We start from the raw sequence: 16,349 nt of genomic DNA, 5'->3' as shown, positions 1-16,349 counted from the left end.
GCGGCATTGGTAATGTGTGTGCCCAGCCCCTGCCCACAATCTGCCTGCTCTAGCTGGTGCTCTCAGTCCCGCACCTCATGTTAATATCACAGCACCATGGAGCTTTCTCCCACCCAGGCCAGCTGCTGCGTGATCCTTTACCACAATACTTCTCATCGGAGCCGTCTTCACACGTCTCTGTAAAGTCGCAGGCCAGCTCTGCGCTGATGCACTTCTTATTGTCGCAGGTGAACTCCTCTGGGGTGCAGGGCGTGGTGGGGTCAGTGGAGGAAGGCGTGGGAGTGATGACCTGATTGCCTGGAGAGGGCGAGAGCGACAGCAGGTCAGGGGGCACTACGGCAGGGGCTGTATTGGGCCCTAGTGCTCAGCTAACTGCCTGCAAACACGGACCCAGCCGGGGCACTGCAGGCCCCTCAGATGTCTCCTTAGCACAAGCTGCACTGGAACGTTACCGAGAGCGGAGACCGGAGGGGAAGGTCTCTGCTCTTCAGAGTGTGGGTCACTCTAGGAGAGGCCTGGTCTCTTTCCCCCCTGTTCCCCAGCCCAGCCCCACCTCCCCTCATGACACACTGCTGGAAAAGTCCCACTAGGCACCAGTGCCATGCACTGCTAGCCGTGGAAGAGCCTGCCCCATGTGACCAGCCACTGTGGCCCAGACCACAGGTGGCTCATGGACACGGCTTGAGTCGTGTGCCTGCCAGCCCCCCGGCCTCCCCCGGGCTTCTCCCCCTGAACCACACCCCACAGTCCCACCCCCATCCCAGCTCTCCCCAGCCTGCCTCGCCTGGTACACCATGGGTAGCTGGGGAGTCGCTGTACCTGTAAAGGCTTCCCACATGTGGCAGGAGGAGGAGGAGGGGGCTGGGGGAGGGGGAGCAGGAGGGGTAGGTCACAAGGGCCGGGGGAGGATTTCCTGGCTTCTGGGTGTGTCGATGGGACACTTGCCTGGTTTGTAACAAAGCTGGCTGAGGGAATAAACATGGCAGAGCCCGGGAGGGGGACCTGAGGCCAGTGGTGGATTAGCCACTGGGCCAATGGGGCCTGTGCCCAGAGGCCCCAGCCACCTGGGGAGCTCCCAGAAAAAATCCACCACTGGGCAGCAGAAGCCTGGAGCCCTGGCTGCTGAGGGGGCAAAGCTCCCGCACCTCGACCCCGCTTTGCCGCAGCAGCACCGGGCGGGAGAAGACCCTGCGCCCCGCACCCACTCTCCAGAAGCAGTGCCCACAACTCCATCCCTGGCAGAAGCTGCGGGATGGGGGAAGGCCCCCCCAGCCCCAGTCTGACCCCATCCCAAGCAGAAGCCCCGGGGGGGGGAGTTCCCCCCAGAGGCCCACAACCCTGTCCCTGGCAGAAGCCCCCGAGCAGGAGAAGACCCCGAGCCCTGACCCTGGTCCCCCACAGAAGCGCGTGGCGTAGCAGGGGAAGCCCCAGCACGTGGATCCCCGTTGTGACCCTGGGGCTGGAGGAGCTCTCACTCCCTGCTGCGCCCTGGGCCATGGTGCAGAGACAGAGCTTCTGCAGTCTTGGGGCCACGCGGGGGGCGGGGGGGAGCAGGGGACAGAAAGGTGCAAAAGGGGTTGTGGGACTGCAATGGGGTGGTGGAATGGGGAGGACCCTGGGGAAGGGGCAGAAAGGGGTGTGGCTATGGGCGGGGCCACAGGCAGAAGGGGCGGAACAGAGGCGGGGCTGCAGGTGGCTGGAGTCTGGAGGGACTACCCACTTGCTCTGGCCCAGGGTCCCAGGAAATCTTAATCTGCCTTTGCCTGGGGCTATAGCTGGAGGGGCTGTATGGGGCAGGCAGACGGCTAGCTGGAGAGAGAGACAGATAGGTTTTAAGCCATGCTGTGCTGCATGGCGAGCAGGGAGTCAGGAGTGGATGACCTCACAGCGCTGAGGTTGACCTGAAGAAGCTGCAATCAGAGAAAGGACTAACCTTGCCCTGCCCATTAGTCCCGTGGAGAGGGAGTTAAGGTTAAAACTCCAGTCCAGCAGCTGGAAAAGGGTGAGCAAAGGGACCTGTCTGGCGGCTCACCTGCAGCCCGGATGCAGCCTGGGGATAGAACCAAGTCATCCAGGGCCATGGTGCCTTTCTGTCCTGTTCCGATCATGCCCTCAAGAACGATCTGCAGGGACAGAACGAACTGCGGGTAACATGAGGGAGCAGGCTAGTGCCTGCTCCCCATGCAGGACACCCCAGATGTCACACAGGAGTGGGGCCTGCCCCATGGAGTCGCAGCCAAGGGTATCTGCCGGCACTGCAAGAGGCTGCGAGACAGAGGATGGAGGAGCCATCTCCTAAGAGGCAAATGAAAGCAAACGGTGTGTTGTGATGCAAGACCGATACCGGCGTGATTCGTTTCCCTGGGGAACCTTGGCTTAGATGGGGATGGTTTCAGGGCATGTAGGTGGGTGGGGGGACATAGGGGGGTGTGAGGTGGGTCTGTGTATTGAACGTGTATGTGATGGTAGGTCAGTGTGTAGGGTATGAAGGGGGTCAGTGTTTAGGCTGTGTGATGGTGGTGGGTCAGTGTGTAGGGGGGGTAGAGGTGGGTCAGTGTTTAGGCTGTGTGATGTTGATGGGTCAGTGTGTACATGTGGAGGGTGTCAGTGCGTAGAGGGTAGGGTGACCAGATGTCCCAATTTTATAGGGACAGTCCCAATTTTGGGGTCTTTTTCTTATATAGGCTCCTATTACCCTCCACCCCCATCCCAATTGTTCACCCTTGCTGTCTGGTCACCCTAGTGGGGGGTAGAGGGTGTGAGGGGTGGGTCAGTGTACAGGGTGTAATTCATTCCCCTAGGGCAGCTCGGCTGCAGCACCCAATTCTTAGTGCTGGTCCAGCTCTTTAATCCGCCTTCCTGGCTGGGGTGTGTGAGGCACGGCAGGAGACCCTATGTCCTGTCCGTGGCTGTGGAGCATGGCGGGTGGGAACTCTCCCCATGTCCTGTGCCCCCTGCATTGGCCAAGGCCTGGCTCATTTGGGCACGGTCATAGTGTGACTTCAGAAGTTGATGAGGAATGAGGTTATGGGGATGCAGGGTCAGGCTGGGAACAGGGCTGAATTGGCATCCTTGGAGCCTGAAGGCCCCTGTGATCCCCAGGAAACGTATCTCCTGGGCAGGGACATGCCCCGTGCTGCCCCACCCCTTCCTGGGAGGGACCCCTCTAGCGGCTCCGAGGGGATGAGGCCGCTCATGCGCATTCTCTCCTTTGCCCCTTCTGAGGGGGTGGCTTTGTGCCATGTCACGAGACTACTGGGTCCTGGCTTAAAACCCACGTTGCCTTGCTGCTCCATGGCAAGAGATGGGCCTGGCACCCTGTGCTGGCCCAGCCCCCACGGTGGCACGGAAGGGTTTGCTGCCCACCTGGAAGTTCTCGGTCACACTGAAGTCCACTTTCCCCCTGAACCAGTAATCGCCCAGGTCCCCAGCCCTCGTGTGCATGAGCTGCGTGACGGAGTTGGTTTGGTAGTAGATGTTGAGGCTGCCGGTGGCCGAGTCGTAGAGGTGGGAGTAGAACACGAGCTGGACCCGGAACAAGCACACAGATAATAACTCTGTCAAGCCCTGCCACTCAGTGCCAGGCTCAATCCCTGCATGCCCAGGAGCAGCCAGCCAGGAAGGAGGCCCTCGGCTCCAGCATGGTCTTGGCTCAGCCACTAAGCCCAAAGCAGAGGTGGCATGAGGAGTGCAGGGCAGCTGCAGAAGAGCCCCTGGTTTATCTGGGTGCTGGCTGGAGTGTGCCCCGCAGCTCTGCCTGGCTCCGGACCATGCTCTCCTCACCCAAAGATCCCAGGAGATGCTGTTCAGCCTACAGCACGACCCTCACCAGCCAATCAGCACCCAAACTTCCTGAACGTGCCTAGCACTGGAGAATCCTGACTGGCTGGTGAGCAGGTCAATGTCCCTCCTGCCCAATGGGGTGGTGCCCAGGGCTCTCTTTGACTCAGTGAAATCCAGAGCTTAGGAATTTTAAGCCTAATGATCTGCTGAGGCTCCCATAAAATACCCACCTCATGCAGCTCATCCCCAGCCCTTCCCTTTGCTGCTTAGCTGGGAGCTGCCAGGAGCTGAGCACCAGCTGGATGGAAACACCCTAGCTGCCTTGGGCAAACACAAAGCCCAGTGGCACCTTTAGAGTTCAGTGGTTTCCAGCAAGCCTTGAAGGGCTGGTTCTCCCCAGCAGCAGCCCCCAGAGGGTGAACTGCGTGTGGGTAAAGAGGGGCCCTGCCTGCAGTCCCTAGACACTGCGTAGGAGCCACTCCCAAGATGTCAGCCATCCTTCCCTGGCCAGGCAAAGCCAAGAGGAAACTGACAGCCGGGTAGGCCAGGGGTGACTTACAGAGCAGCTGCTGGTCTTGGTTGCTTGGAAAACTGGACTAATCAGTCTGGCCGCACCGCTGCTCAGGTCCTGTGGGCCGGTAGTGATGTAGAGGAAAAAGCCTACGGGAGATCAGCAGCATACGTTGGGATGCCAACTGTCTAACCACCCTTGCCCTGCCCCGTGCCTTGCCCCTTCTCCGAGGCCCTGCCCTGCTCATTCCATCACCGCTCCCTCCGTCGCTCGCTGTCCCCCACCCTCACTCACTTTCAGTAGGCTGGGGCAGGGAGTTGAGGTGCGGGCGGGGGTGTGGGCTGGGGTGTGGGCAGGGGTGTGGGCTCTGGGCTGGGACCGAGGGGTTCAGAGTGTGGGAGGGGGCTCCTGGCTATGCCTGGGGCAGGAGTTTGGGGTGCAGGAGGGGGCTCCGGACTGGGGCAGGGGGTTGGGGTGTGGGAGTGAATGAGGGTTGTGGGCTCTGGGTGGGAGTTTGGGTGCAGGAGGAGGCTCTAGGCTAGGGCAGGGGGTTGGGGTGTGGGAGGGGGTGAGGGGTGCAGGCTCCGGCCAGGTGGCACTTACCTCAGGCAGCTCCCGGTCAGTGGTGCAGTGGGACTAAGGCAGGGTCCTGCTTGCCCTGGCCCCGCACCATTCCCGGAAGCGGCCAGCATGACCCTGCGGCCCCTGGCAGTGGGAGGGCAGGGATCTCTGTGTGCTGCCTGCATCCCGAGCGCCGACTCCGCAGCTCCCATTGGCCGAGAATTGCCTTAGCCCCGCTGCGCTGCCGACGAGGTAAGTGGGACCAGGGAGCTCCACGCGCTGTCCCGTCCGTGAACTGCTCCCAGAAGCAGCCACAACATCCCTGCGTCCCCTGGGGGGGGGCGGGGGCTCTGTGCACTGCCCCTGCCTGCGGGCACCCCCCCACAGTTCCCATTGGCCGCAGTTTCTGGCCAATGGGAGCTGCAGAGTTGGCACTAGGGGCGGGGGCAGCATGCAGAGACCCCCCCTTGCCCACCCTCCAGGGGCCTCAGGGATGTGCTGGCCGCTTCTGGGAGCAGCGGGGGGCCAGGGCAGACCAGGAGGGTTGGCAACCCTAAGAACATATTCAGTACAGCCCCCCAGGCTGGCTTTATACCCAGGCCCCATGTGTTACTGGGCATGCATCATGCTGTACCTGCCGGGGGTAGAGGGGGCAGTGTGGCCTAGTGGGCAAAGTATTGGAATGGGATGTGTGCTCTAGGGGGACCATGCGAAAGTCACTTCCCTGCTCTGTGGCTCAGCTTCCCCAGCTGTAGAATGGGGATAATGACAGCGCCCCCTGGAGCTGAGAGGTCCTGCTGACTAGCGCTCCATGTGAGCTAGGGATTGTTGTTAGACCTGTCCAATAACTCCGCCCCCCAGAAAGAGTCCCCAGCAAGAAGGATGAAGAGAGGCAAATACTATAGAGAGAAATCTGCCACCTGGGGCGAGGCCCCCAGCTTTGCCAGTGCCCCCGCCTCAAACAGCAGACACCTTTGCAGACTAGGGCCCCCTCCATGCACTTGCACATTTGGTTTTTAATTTTGTGACCTTCCCTGCACAAGCCAGTTCCCATGGTGAACTGCTCATTGGTATTTCACTAGCATGCTCCCCAGTGGGCACGGAAGGCACTCCCTAGCAAGGCAAACAATACGCAAAGGGGGTTGACTGCAGGAAGGAAGACAAAGATCTGGTAAGATTTTGCTTGCATAAAGGCCTGAAGGCCAAGGAGAGCTACTTTAACTTGGGGACCTCTGATGCCATCACCCACCCCGGAACAAAGACCCTGTTTGAAACAGACATGAGCACGTCAGAATGTACCTGTGACAACTGAAAAACCCAACAGTCAAAGAAACTAGCGAGCTAAGGACGGAGCAGAGTGGCAGGGTGGCTAGGACAGTGACTTCGGACTTCTCTCCCCACGCCCCCCTTCTGCGCTGGCGGGGGCAGAGACACCTCTTGCTGTGCAGGGACACACCGAGCACCATGTCAGAATGTACTGACGCAGGAGAGCAGCTTTGAGCCGGAACTCCGGGACGGGTGTTTGGGGAGAGACTGTCAGACTCAAAGGTCACTCTGATGTGCTGTGTCAGAGGGAACAGTTCATCCTCGATGGGAACAGTAAGGTGAGGTTGCTTTTATCTCCTCCCGAAGGGCTCAGAGGTCCCAGCCTGTCCCAGGTGTGTTGGCAGGGGGTTAATGTTTAACATTTGTTATGCTCTATTTTCTTGGCAGTGCCTTCCAGTAACCACAGAGCTTGCTTTCCAGGAGGACATTATGGCTGTCCCCTTACCCAGAACCACCAGCAGAGGGGTCTAAGACACGGGTTTGGAGCCTGCTCCATCCAGCCATCCCAGAGGGCCCGCGGTACATTGTGGGAACACCCATAATCTAGGTAGTAAAGGCAGCCGGTGTGGAACCTGCCCCTAGCATGGGTGTGATTCCATGAGCCCTAAGAACCAGCCTGGGCCCTGTTCCGTGACTGAATAACTGAGCAAGCAAAGCATCAGCTTGTCTTGGGCTCTGAGCTGTAGTAGTGAACAGGCTTGCCTTGTGCCAGGCCAGGGCTCAGGGCAGGAAATATTCCAGGGAAATCCAAAACCGCCCTCTGCATGGAGTCCTCACAGCAGTAAGAGCAGAGCTGAGCCAATCCTAAAGTCACAGTGACCTGGTGACTAGGTTGGGACAGGAATGGGCGGGATCTGCCAGCTGCTTCTCCCTGGCCTCTCCACAGAGCGTTACCTGGCCCCACACACCACGCCAGGCAGCAGCATTCTGGGGGGCAGGGAACAGGGTCAGACTCTGGCATCTATTCAGCCCTAGACACACACAGCAGAACTGCTCAGCCCCTTAGCAGCCCAGGCCCCTGGTGCACCCCTGACTCTGCTTCCCTCTCCTGACAGGATGGGCCCAGCACGGGGGGGACCCAGCAGCCCTAAGTGGGTTGCAGAGGTACCTGTCCTGCTGTTGCTGCTGTGGTCCCGTGTGGGGGTGCGGGCTGCAGGCGCGAGGTGGAGGCTTGTGTTCCTGACCCAGGTCGGGTAATCGGGTGCAGTGGCCCAGTCACACCAGCCCGTCTCAAAGGAACAGAGGGTGAAAGATCCTGGAAGGAGAAAGGAGGTGGCAATAGGGGTGACACCACATGGCGGTTCCCCTCACCACCCGGCAGGAGGGCTCTGCAGGGCATCCCCAGGGCTGGAGTCTCCCTTCATTATCCCCTTCATGGGGATTGCCCTCTCTTGCATGCGCACACAGGGTGCTGCCCTCTTCCCCCTGAGGGGGTGTGTGAGAACAGCCGGTACTCAGTGGCATGGGGGGCAATGGGGAAGGTGGCACCAGGCTCAGTTCCCCGGCCCTGGCAGGTAGGAGAGCTGGGGGAAGACCCACTCCTCTGCCCATATGAGCGCCCCTGGGGCTTTCACCAGGATGCCCAGCGGACAGCGAGGAGTTGTCTAGAGCAGCCTGCAAAGGGAGCAGAGGCTCAGGATCAGGGATCCGAGCCTGGCAATACAAGAACCACTCAGGCTAGGCTGGCTCTCATCCAGGCCAGAGATACCCAGTAAGCTGGCTGGGGGTGCCTGGGTATGTGTGCACACGTGGCACCGCCCTCTCTAGGAGGAGCCAGAACTGCGTGCCTGGGTATCCTAGGTCCTAGGAGCAGGGCTCTGGGCCTGGGGGGACGTTCCCGGCAAATACAGGCTTGGAAGGTGGGGTTAGGCTGCTTCAACGCCTCCCCATCCAGCCAAATGCAATGCCAAAGTTCCCAGGTCATAGAATCATAGAATATCAGGGTTGGAAGGGACCTCAGGAGGTCATCTAGTCCAACCCCCTGCTCAAAGCAGGACCAGTCCACCTAAATCATCCCAGCCAGGGCTTTGTCAAGCCTGACCTTAAAAACCTCAAAGGAAGGAGATTCCACCACCTCCCTAGGTAACGCATTCCAGTGCTTCACCACCCTCCTAGTGAAAAAGTTTCTCCTAATATCCAACCTAAACCTCCCCCAGGCCCAGCTCACACAGCAGGGTGGCACATGGCAACATTTGGCCAAACTCTGAGCTCTTGGGAGCCATTCAGGCATAGAGCCCCCCAGCAATCCTAGCCTGCTCCCCAGGGTGGACTGGGAAAGACCCACTGGGTCCCATCCACCTCTGACTCCAACACACATACACTCTGTGGTTCCTGTCTGGATTTAACAGCATCACTGCTCTCGGGCCCCTGGAGGCCAGTGCTCCCCGGCCCACCAACGCTGCCCGCTCTCCAGCCCTGGCAGCTGGTGTTCAGCGCTCTCTGGCCTGGGAACGCTGCCTGCTCTAGGGCCCCTGACGGCTGCTGGTCTCCAGCCTGGGAATGCTGCCCACTCTACAAACTCTGGAGGCCGGTGCTCTCCAGCCCAGGAATGCTGCCCGCTGCCCTGCCCCTGACAGCTGGTGCTGAGCTCTCTCCTGCCCGGGGACACTCACTGCACTCTGTGGTGGATTCGTCTGACAGATCCCCACAGTTGTCGGTGCCATCACAGAGCTGCTCCAGCTGCACACATGATCCACGGCTGCAGTTCCTCTCCTCCCAGCCACACACTAGGCTCAGGGGTGCTGAGTGCAGGCAGGAAAGGGTTAAGTCACTCAGAGAGATAGGGCAAATCCCAGCTTTGCAGGGCTGGTGCCCACTCCCCAGAGATGGCCTGGGCGTGGCAGGCTGGTAGTGCTTGGGGCCTCCCGGGGAGTTGAGGGGGCATGAGGCTGTGAGGGCTGGGAAGAGCTGAATGCTGCTAGCTGGACTTAGCCCTTGCTGCGGGTCCTTGGCCGGGGCAGTGGGACTGTGTAGCCAGCACAGCGTAGGTGACTGGGGCTCTGGCTCAAGTGCATTACGGGTGTCGGTGCGGGCACAATGTGCAGCCCCAGGGACACTGTTGGCTCTGGTCACACGTAAGCTCTGGGCACAGGCTTGGGCCCACTGAGCTGCAGTGGGCCCTCTCCAGCCAGTGGCGCGCTCACTTCCTCTGACCCCTTGCCCAGCTCAGGGGTCCCAGAGAATCCACAGCATCAACAGCCAGCCAGGGGGGTGGAAGTAGCTGGCCGCAGTGCAGCGAGAGTGCCCGCTTTCCCACGCAGCAGCAGCCCTTCAGAGGGGGTCATGTGCTCTGGACCGGGGCTCTGTCCTGCCCTGGGCGTGCCGAGGGGAGTTGGGGGAGGCTAAAGGAATAAGGGAAGCATCTGGGGGCTTTGCACTGGCTCCCTCCTGACTCCACAGCCAAGCGCAGCATCCGGGGTAGAGGCAGGTGCGAGGGGGGGGGCCTGCTGCCTTACGTGGCAAGCCACAGCTCCTGAACTCCACGTCGTCCAGCTGCAAGGAGCTCTGCTGCGAGGAGAGGGTTATCTGCCAAGAGAAGAGAAACCCCGGTGTGGGCACAGCCTAGGCACCAGCACAACTGACACGGCCCAAGGCATGGGCATGACTGGCACAGCCTGACCACCCACAGCCTCTGGGTTCCTTCTGCTCCCTCTTCCCCCTCCCCTCCTGTGAGAATGGGGAGGGGGAGAGACTTCTGGGCGGGAGGGATAGCTCAGGGGTTTGAGGATTGGCCTGCTAAACCCAGGGTTGTGAGTTCAATCCTTGAGGGGGCCATTTAGGGATCTGGGGCAAAAATTGGGGATTGGTCCTGCTTTGAGCAGGGGGTTGGACTAGATGATCTCCTGTGGTCCCTTCCAACCCTGATATTCTATGATTCTGCCTGCTCTTCCCCCGCAGGTGGGGCAAGTAGCCACTGTGAGGTTGTTTTCCCCCAGCCAGGGCTGACAAGAGCCCCGCAGCAGGTGTTGCAGAGTTTGCATTTGCTGGGCATGCCCCCTGTCCAGGGCCCATCACACATGAGCACTAGCCCCTCTCAAAGGGGGTCTGTAGACACAAGCCTGTCACATGTGGACGGTCTAGAGCCTGTCCTGTCACTGGCCTGGTTCTATGCTAATGCTGTGGGCCAATATTGAACCGGTGCCCTGATCTCCAGAGCCTGCTGGTTCCCATGTGACCTATCTCAGGTCACCACATGCCACAGCTGCAATGTCTACCCAGCCCTTTCCCAGCCTTTGCAGCTCTGCGCTTCCCTGGGAGGTAGGAGTGGGGCTGCCCCACAGGCCAGTGTCCCACGCCCCACTCATTGGAGGGCCATGTATCAGCACATCACGCCTAGCTAGCATGGGAGGCCTGCATGTGCTCAGGCTCTGCCAACTTGGCTCAGGCTGTTGCCAGGGGGCGCAGAGCAGGCTGAGGGTTGGTTTCTCACCTGGAACTCCCCTGGCACCCGGCCTGTGTATGCAACCAGCTCCTGCCAGGCAGAAATGCTGCTTTCAGGGCTCTGCCACAGCATTATGGTCTCATTGTCATACGTCAGCTCCACCCACAGAGCCGGCTGCACCGTCTTGTTAAGCCCTACAAGCAAGCCAGGATCCATGATCACATGGTCTCTCCTCCAGCCTTGGACACCCCAAGAGTGCTCCAGCCAGTGATGAGCTGCCAAAATCTTAACAATGGGTTCCCTCCTCACCCCATGAGGGGGTCATTGCCCACCCCTGCCCCCCAGGACTCCTGCCCCATCCAACCCCCCCGTGTTCCTTGATGCCCCCCCACCCCCAGGACCCCTGCCCCATCCACCCCCCTCCCCTGTCCCCTGACTGTCCCCAGAATCGGGCAGGAGGATCTCGTGGGCCACCGTAGTGGGTGCCCACCCCGCCCCTAAGAGCCAGAGGCACCTGCCGGGGGGTGAAGTGGGGAGTCCCGGCGGTGCTTACCTGGGGCGGCTCCCAGGAAGCATCTGGCAGGTCCCTCTGGCTCCTAGGGGCGGGGGAGAGTAGCTGGGGGGAGCAGGGGGAGCAGCTGCTCCCCCCACTGATCACATCAAAAGTGGTGCCTTAGGCGCCGACTCCCTGGGTGCTCCGGGGCTGGAGCACCCACAGGGAAAAATTGGTGGGTGCAGAGCACCCACCGGCAGCTCCCCGTGCCCAGCCCCAGCTCACCTCCGCTCCGCCTCCTCCCCTGAACCCACCACCCTACTCTGCTTCTCCGTCGTCCCCCCCCCCCCCCCCGCGCCGGCTTCCCGCAAATCAGCTGTTCGGCGGGAAGCCGGGGAGGGCTGAGAAGCAGCCCGCGGCTTCCCGCTCAGGCCGAGGGTGGCGGAGGTGAGCTGGGGTGGGGAGCGGTTCCCCGTGGGCCCCCCCCCGGGTTACCTGCTGCGGCGTGGGCGGCCGTCCTTGTGCCCCCCCCCCACCCGAGCTCACCTCCGCTCTGCCTCCCTGGGCCTGAGCGGGAAGCCGGCACCTGCTTCTCAGCTTGCCCTGGCTTCCTGCACGAACAGCTGATTTGCGGGAAGCTGGGGGGGGGGGGGGCGGAGAAGCAGAGCGGGGCGGCGCATTCAGGGGAGGAAGCGGAGGCGGAGCGGAGGTGAGTTGGGGCCGGGGGTGGGGCGGGGAGCTGCTAGTGGGTGCTCTGCACCCACCAAATTTTCCCCTTGGGTGCTCCAAGGCTGGAGCACCCCTGGAGTCGGTGCCTAAGGCGCCACTTTTGGCCGGTTAAATTTAGAAGCCCTTTTAGAACCGGTTCTCCCTCGCGGAACAACCGCTTCTAAAAGGGCTTCTAAATTTAACAACCGGTTCTAGTGAACCGGTGCGAACCGGCTCCAGCTCACCACTGGCCCCAGCATGACATGCCAGTCTCTAGTCACCAATTCTCTCAAAACGGGGTGACTGGGCAACAAAATGGCAGGTGAAATTCAGTGTTGATAAATACAAAGTAATTCACATTGGAAAACATAATCCGAACCATACATACAAAATGATGGGGTCTAAAATAGCTGTTACCACTCAACAAAGAGATTTTGGAGTCATTGTGGATAGTTCTCTGAAAACATCCCACTCAGTGTGCTGCGGCAGAATGTTGGGAATCATTAAGAAAGGGATAGATAATAAGACAGAAAATATCATGTTGCCTCTATATAAATCCATGCTATGCCTATAACCTGAATACTGTATGCAGATGTGGTCGCCCCGTCTCAAAAAAGATCTATTGGACTTGGAAAAGGTTCAGAAAAGGGCAACAAAAATTATCAGGGGTATGGAACAGCTTCCATATGAGGAGAGATTAATAAGACTGGGACTTTTCATCTTGGAAAAGAGACGACTAAGGGGAGATATGATTGAGGTCTATAAGATCATGACTGGGGTGGAGAAAGTAAATAAGGAAATGTTATTTACTCCTTCTCATAACACAAGAACTAGGGGCCACAAAATGAAATTAATAGGCACCAGGTTTAAAACAAACAAAAGGAAGTATTTTTTCACACAACACACAATCAACCTGTGGAACTCCTTGTCAGAGGATGTTGTGAAGGACAAGACTATACCAGGGTTCAAAAAAGAACTAGATAAATTCATGGAGAATAGGTCCATCAATGGCTATTAGCCAGGATGGGCAGAGATGGTGTCCCTAGCCTCTGTTTGCCAGAATCTGGGAATGAGTGACAGGGGATGGATCACTTGATGACTCCCTGTTCTGTTCATTCCCTCTGGGGCACCTGGCACTGCCCACTGTCGGCAGACAGGATACTGGGCTAGATGGACCTTTGGTCTGACCCCGTAGGGCCATTCTTATGTTCTTCTAGCACCAGCCAGTGCCATCCTCTCATCCTAGCTAGGGCACCATGGTGCCCCCCACTCAAGTCTTCTGCACAGCAGCACAGAATGCTGCTGCTCAGGGTGCGAGGCCAGCCTGGCTTGTGCTTTACAGTTTCTAGGCAACTGGGAACCAGGACTCCTGAGTTCAGTAAGGTTCTGCTTTAAGTCCACCAGAAGGACCAAGTTCTGGTGGCCTGGCAGCTGGAAGGGTCTCTCTCGGTCCAGTGGCCCTCTAGAGACCCAGACAGAGTATGATAGATTCTGACCCTGTCCCTGGCTCTGCCATTGACTCACTGGGTAAAGTTGGGCAAATCCCTTCCGCTTCGGTGCCTCAGTTTCTCCAGCCATAACATGGGGATTATATTATTCCCCACATCACAGGGAGACTGTGAGGATTCAGAAATGTCTGTAAAATGCTTATGGACCCTCAGAAGGAAATGGGCAAGTGGAAGGCAAGGGGCTATTTAGTAGTAATACCAATGGTATCTGGTGCTCAGTAGCTGCCAAAACATTGACAATTCAATTCATACAAGGAATATAAGCACTGCCAGATCGGATCAGATAGGGCTCCATCAAGCCCAGATCCTGTCTCCAGAAGGGTCCCGTACCAGCTGTTTTGGACAGGCGTGCACACCTCCCTATACCAGACAATAGCACATCAACCTGCTGGGAGCAACCCCACCCCGTCAATTGTCCTGGCCAGCTGATCCCATCCCAGCCTCCACCCTCTGCAGCTGCCCTGGCCCCTCCAGTGCTCCTTTGAACACTAGGCACAGATCTTGTCCCTGTGCTCGTGCCAGGGGCAGGAGAGGCTGTGACATCCCCCAGCAGAGCAGCACTGGTGTAGCAGACAGTGCAGTGGGTACACCTTTACCTGTTTCCCACAGGCGATACCATGCTCTGATCTCACAGGTGGCTGCTGCTTGTCGCATCACAGGGGACCTTAACCTAGCGATGGCAGCAAACGTGTTTCTGCGCATCTCTGCAGCCATGTACCAGCCTGGGGAGAGCACACATCAGGAGGGTTATTCACATTGCAAGGGCAAGGCAGAGAAGCAGACACATTCCCTTCCCTGGTCCACTTCATGGGAAACAGACCCACCGCGACTGCCACACCACGTGTGTTCTCACCAGGAGTCTCAAACCGGGCTCTAGTTCTTAGGCTCTAACACAGACCACCAGGAGGAATGCCCCCCCAGGAGAAAGAACAGGAGGACCTGTGGCACCTTAGAGACTAACCCATTTATTTGAGCAGAAGCTTTCGTGAGCTACCGCTCACTTCATCGGTTGCAAGCTGTGAAAACAGTTCTCATTCCTGTGCAGCACTGTCAGAGCGTGAGGCAGCATTTACCCCAGTTTATCTGAATGCATGATTCCATATACACCTGAGAACTGAATCACTGTTACCTGTGCGAAGAGCCGTCTCCTCTGCAGCTCATGGCACCTGGAGCAGCCTTCCCCCACCCTTTCTTCTCTGCATCTCCACTTATGCCAGCTCCTTGCACAGGCCTCCTCATCTCTGACTACCTCCATCATGCCTCGTCCTCTTCTCAGGCCTGGTCTACACATAGAATGTAGATCGACCAAGCTGTGTCGCTCAGGGGTGTGAATGGGGAGGGTCCCAGAGACAGGGCTTCAGCCCGAGCCTGGATGTCTACGCTGCAATTTTATAGCCCCACAACCCCAAGTCAGTGGACATGGGCCAGCCCCAGGTGTTTTATTGCAGCATAGACAGACTCAAAGCCAGCATGTGTTTTAAAGAATAAAGGCAAAGCCCAGCTACAGAAATACCAAATTCTGTCTAAGTGCCATGAAGTCATGTGACTGGATGGGCCTTTCAGGACTCCAAGGGCCAGACTCCCCAGTGCCCTACATCCTGGGTAGCCCTTTACTCCGGCCGAGAATGGGCAAAGCCCCCCATTTGGGTAGTTCACAGCAGCTTTGCACTGGCTAATAAAGAAACTGGCTCCCAAATTCCCTTGCGAGGTCTGAGGCCTTTTTCTGCAGGAAGGTGCAGCAGCCACAGTAGGACAGTCGTAGCCATGAGCTAAGAAGCAGAAAGTCACATCCTCACATTCCCTCTAAATTACATCCGAACAATGTCATATCGGGCTGTGAAGACTGTGCTCCTGTCCTAACAGTGCCCACCACCACCAACCAAGAAACAGAGCTTAAAAAGTTTAAAGAAAACTTTGTTTGACAGCGTTCTGCCTGGCAAGGAACCACTTCTCAACGGTGGATGCATCCAATGAAGTGAGCTGTAGCCCACGCAAGCTTATGCTCAAATAAATTTGTTCGTCTCTAAGGTGCCACAAGTACCCCTGTTCTTTTCTCAACAGTTGTGATTGTGAAATCTCTACTTCATTGTTTTGCCTTTACGGGCCCCACTTCTCTGTTGTTTATCTGTAGGGTCTCTGTCTGGTTCTTTGATCGTTTCTGTCTGTGGCATAACTAATTTTGTAAGATTTAAATCAACTCAGGTGCTGGGGTCTGATTGGGTAAAGAATGGTTTCACAATGGGCTAGGATGGGTAAAAATACTGCCTTGTAACACTTCAGTTTACAACGGTTGGTGACGGTAGAGCTAAGCAGGACTCAAGTTTCACTATATAAACTGGGATCCAAAAGGAAGTTCTTTAGCACCCAACTCCAGGACACAGCCCAGGATCAGAGCTACCAGACCTCAACACCTGCCAATCATACTGTGCAGAAGCTGGCGCCCCAAATGACCTGATCCTGTTTGGCCACCAGGAAAAGTTCATCTGCCTTATTGGGAGTGAGGAGCATTGTCTGCTTAGCATGTGTGTTCTGTTTTGGTAACTGTTAATAAATAGAGAATATTACTGTGTAAGGCTCCTTCACTGGTAAAAGACTCTGCAAACCCACAAAAGATTACATCCTGAGCCCTAGGCACTGGGTACGGGTAGGTGCCTTTCGCCCAGAGCATTAGGAACTGGGTAAGGGTGGGGGTGCCTAAATTGATCAGGTTATACCTTGAGCCCACAGAATGGTAAAGGTGGGTGCCCTAGAGTGTATGGTACAGGTAACACCCTGGCTTTTGTGCATTTATAATCCCAGCCTTAAAGCAACAGGGCTAAGGAGTCCCAAAGAGCCACCGTGTGCTGATCACAGGTGGATCTGTTCTGAACACCACAGTGCACCCTACCCCTAAACACTCGTCAGGTACAGCTGCTGCAGGGAGGGAGATTTTTTCAGCTCTGATACCCCAGTGCAGCGGTAAGGAGAGGGGCCACTGGCTACCCAAGCTATTTACTTGGTCCCATAATATAAGAACTAGGGGCCACCAAATGAAATTAATGGGCAGCCGGTTTAAAACAAATAAAAGGAAGTTCTTCT

At 57.7% G+C, this 16,349-nt stretch overlaps 1 protein-coding gene across 1 annotated transcript in view; it reads right to left on the bottom strand.

Moving 5' to 3' along the window:
• MAMDC4 (MAM domain containing 4) overlaps window positions 1-16,349 on the bottom strand; it is a 50,890-nt gene that overhangs the window by 24,422 nt on the left and 10,119 nt on the right. The window contains exons 4-12 of the mRNA XM_074973535.1: window positions 13,868-13,993; window positions 10,611-10,756; window positions 9,637-9,706; window positions 8,794-8,922; window positions 7,290-7,436; window positions 4,343-4,443; window positions 3,367-3,525; window positions 2,033-2,123; window positions 142-297 (exon numbers count right to left, since the gene is read on the bottom strand). Coding sequence (XP_074829636.1) covers window positions 142-297; window positions 2,033-2,123; window positions 3,367-3,525; window positions 4,343-4,443; window positions 7,290-7,436; window positions 8,794-8,922; window positions 9,637-9,706; window positions 10,611-10,756; window positions 13,868-13,993 — 1,125 coding nt within the window. The remainder of the gene's footprint in view (window positions 1-141; window positions 298-2,032; window positions 2,124-3,366; window positions 3,526-4,342; window positions 4,444-7,289; window positions 7,437-8,793; window positions 8,923-9,636; window positions 9,707-10,610; window positions 10,757-13,867; window positions 13,994-16,349) is intronic.

Source organism: Natator depressus, chromosome 16 (genome assembly GCF_965152275.1).
Source record: "Natator depressus isolate rNatDep1 chromosome 16, rNatDep2.hap1, whole genome shotgun sequence".
NCBI lineage: Eukaryota > Metazoa > Chordata > Testudines > Cheloniidae > Natator > Natator depressus.
This window is presented reverse-complemented; position numbering and strand designations above follow the sequence as displayed.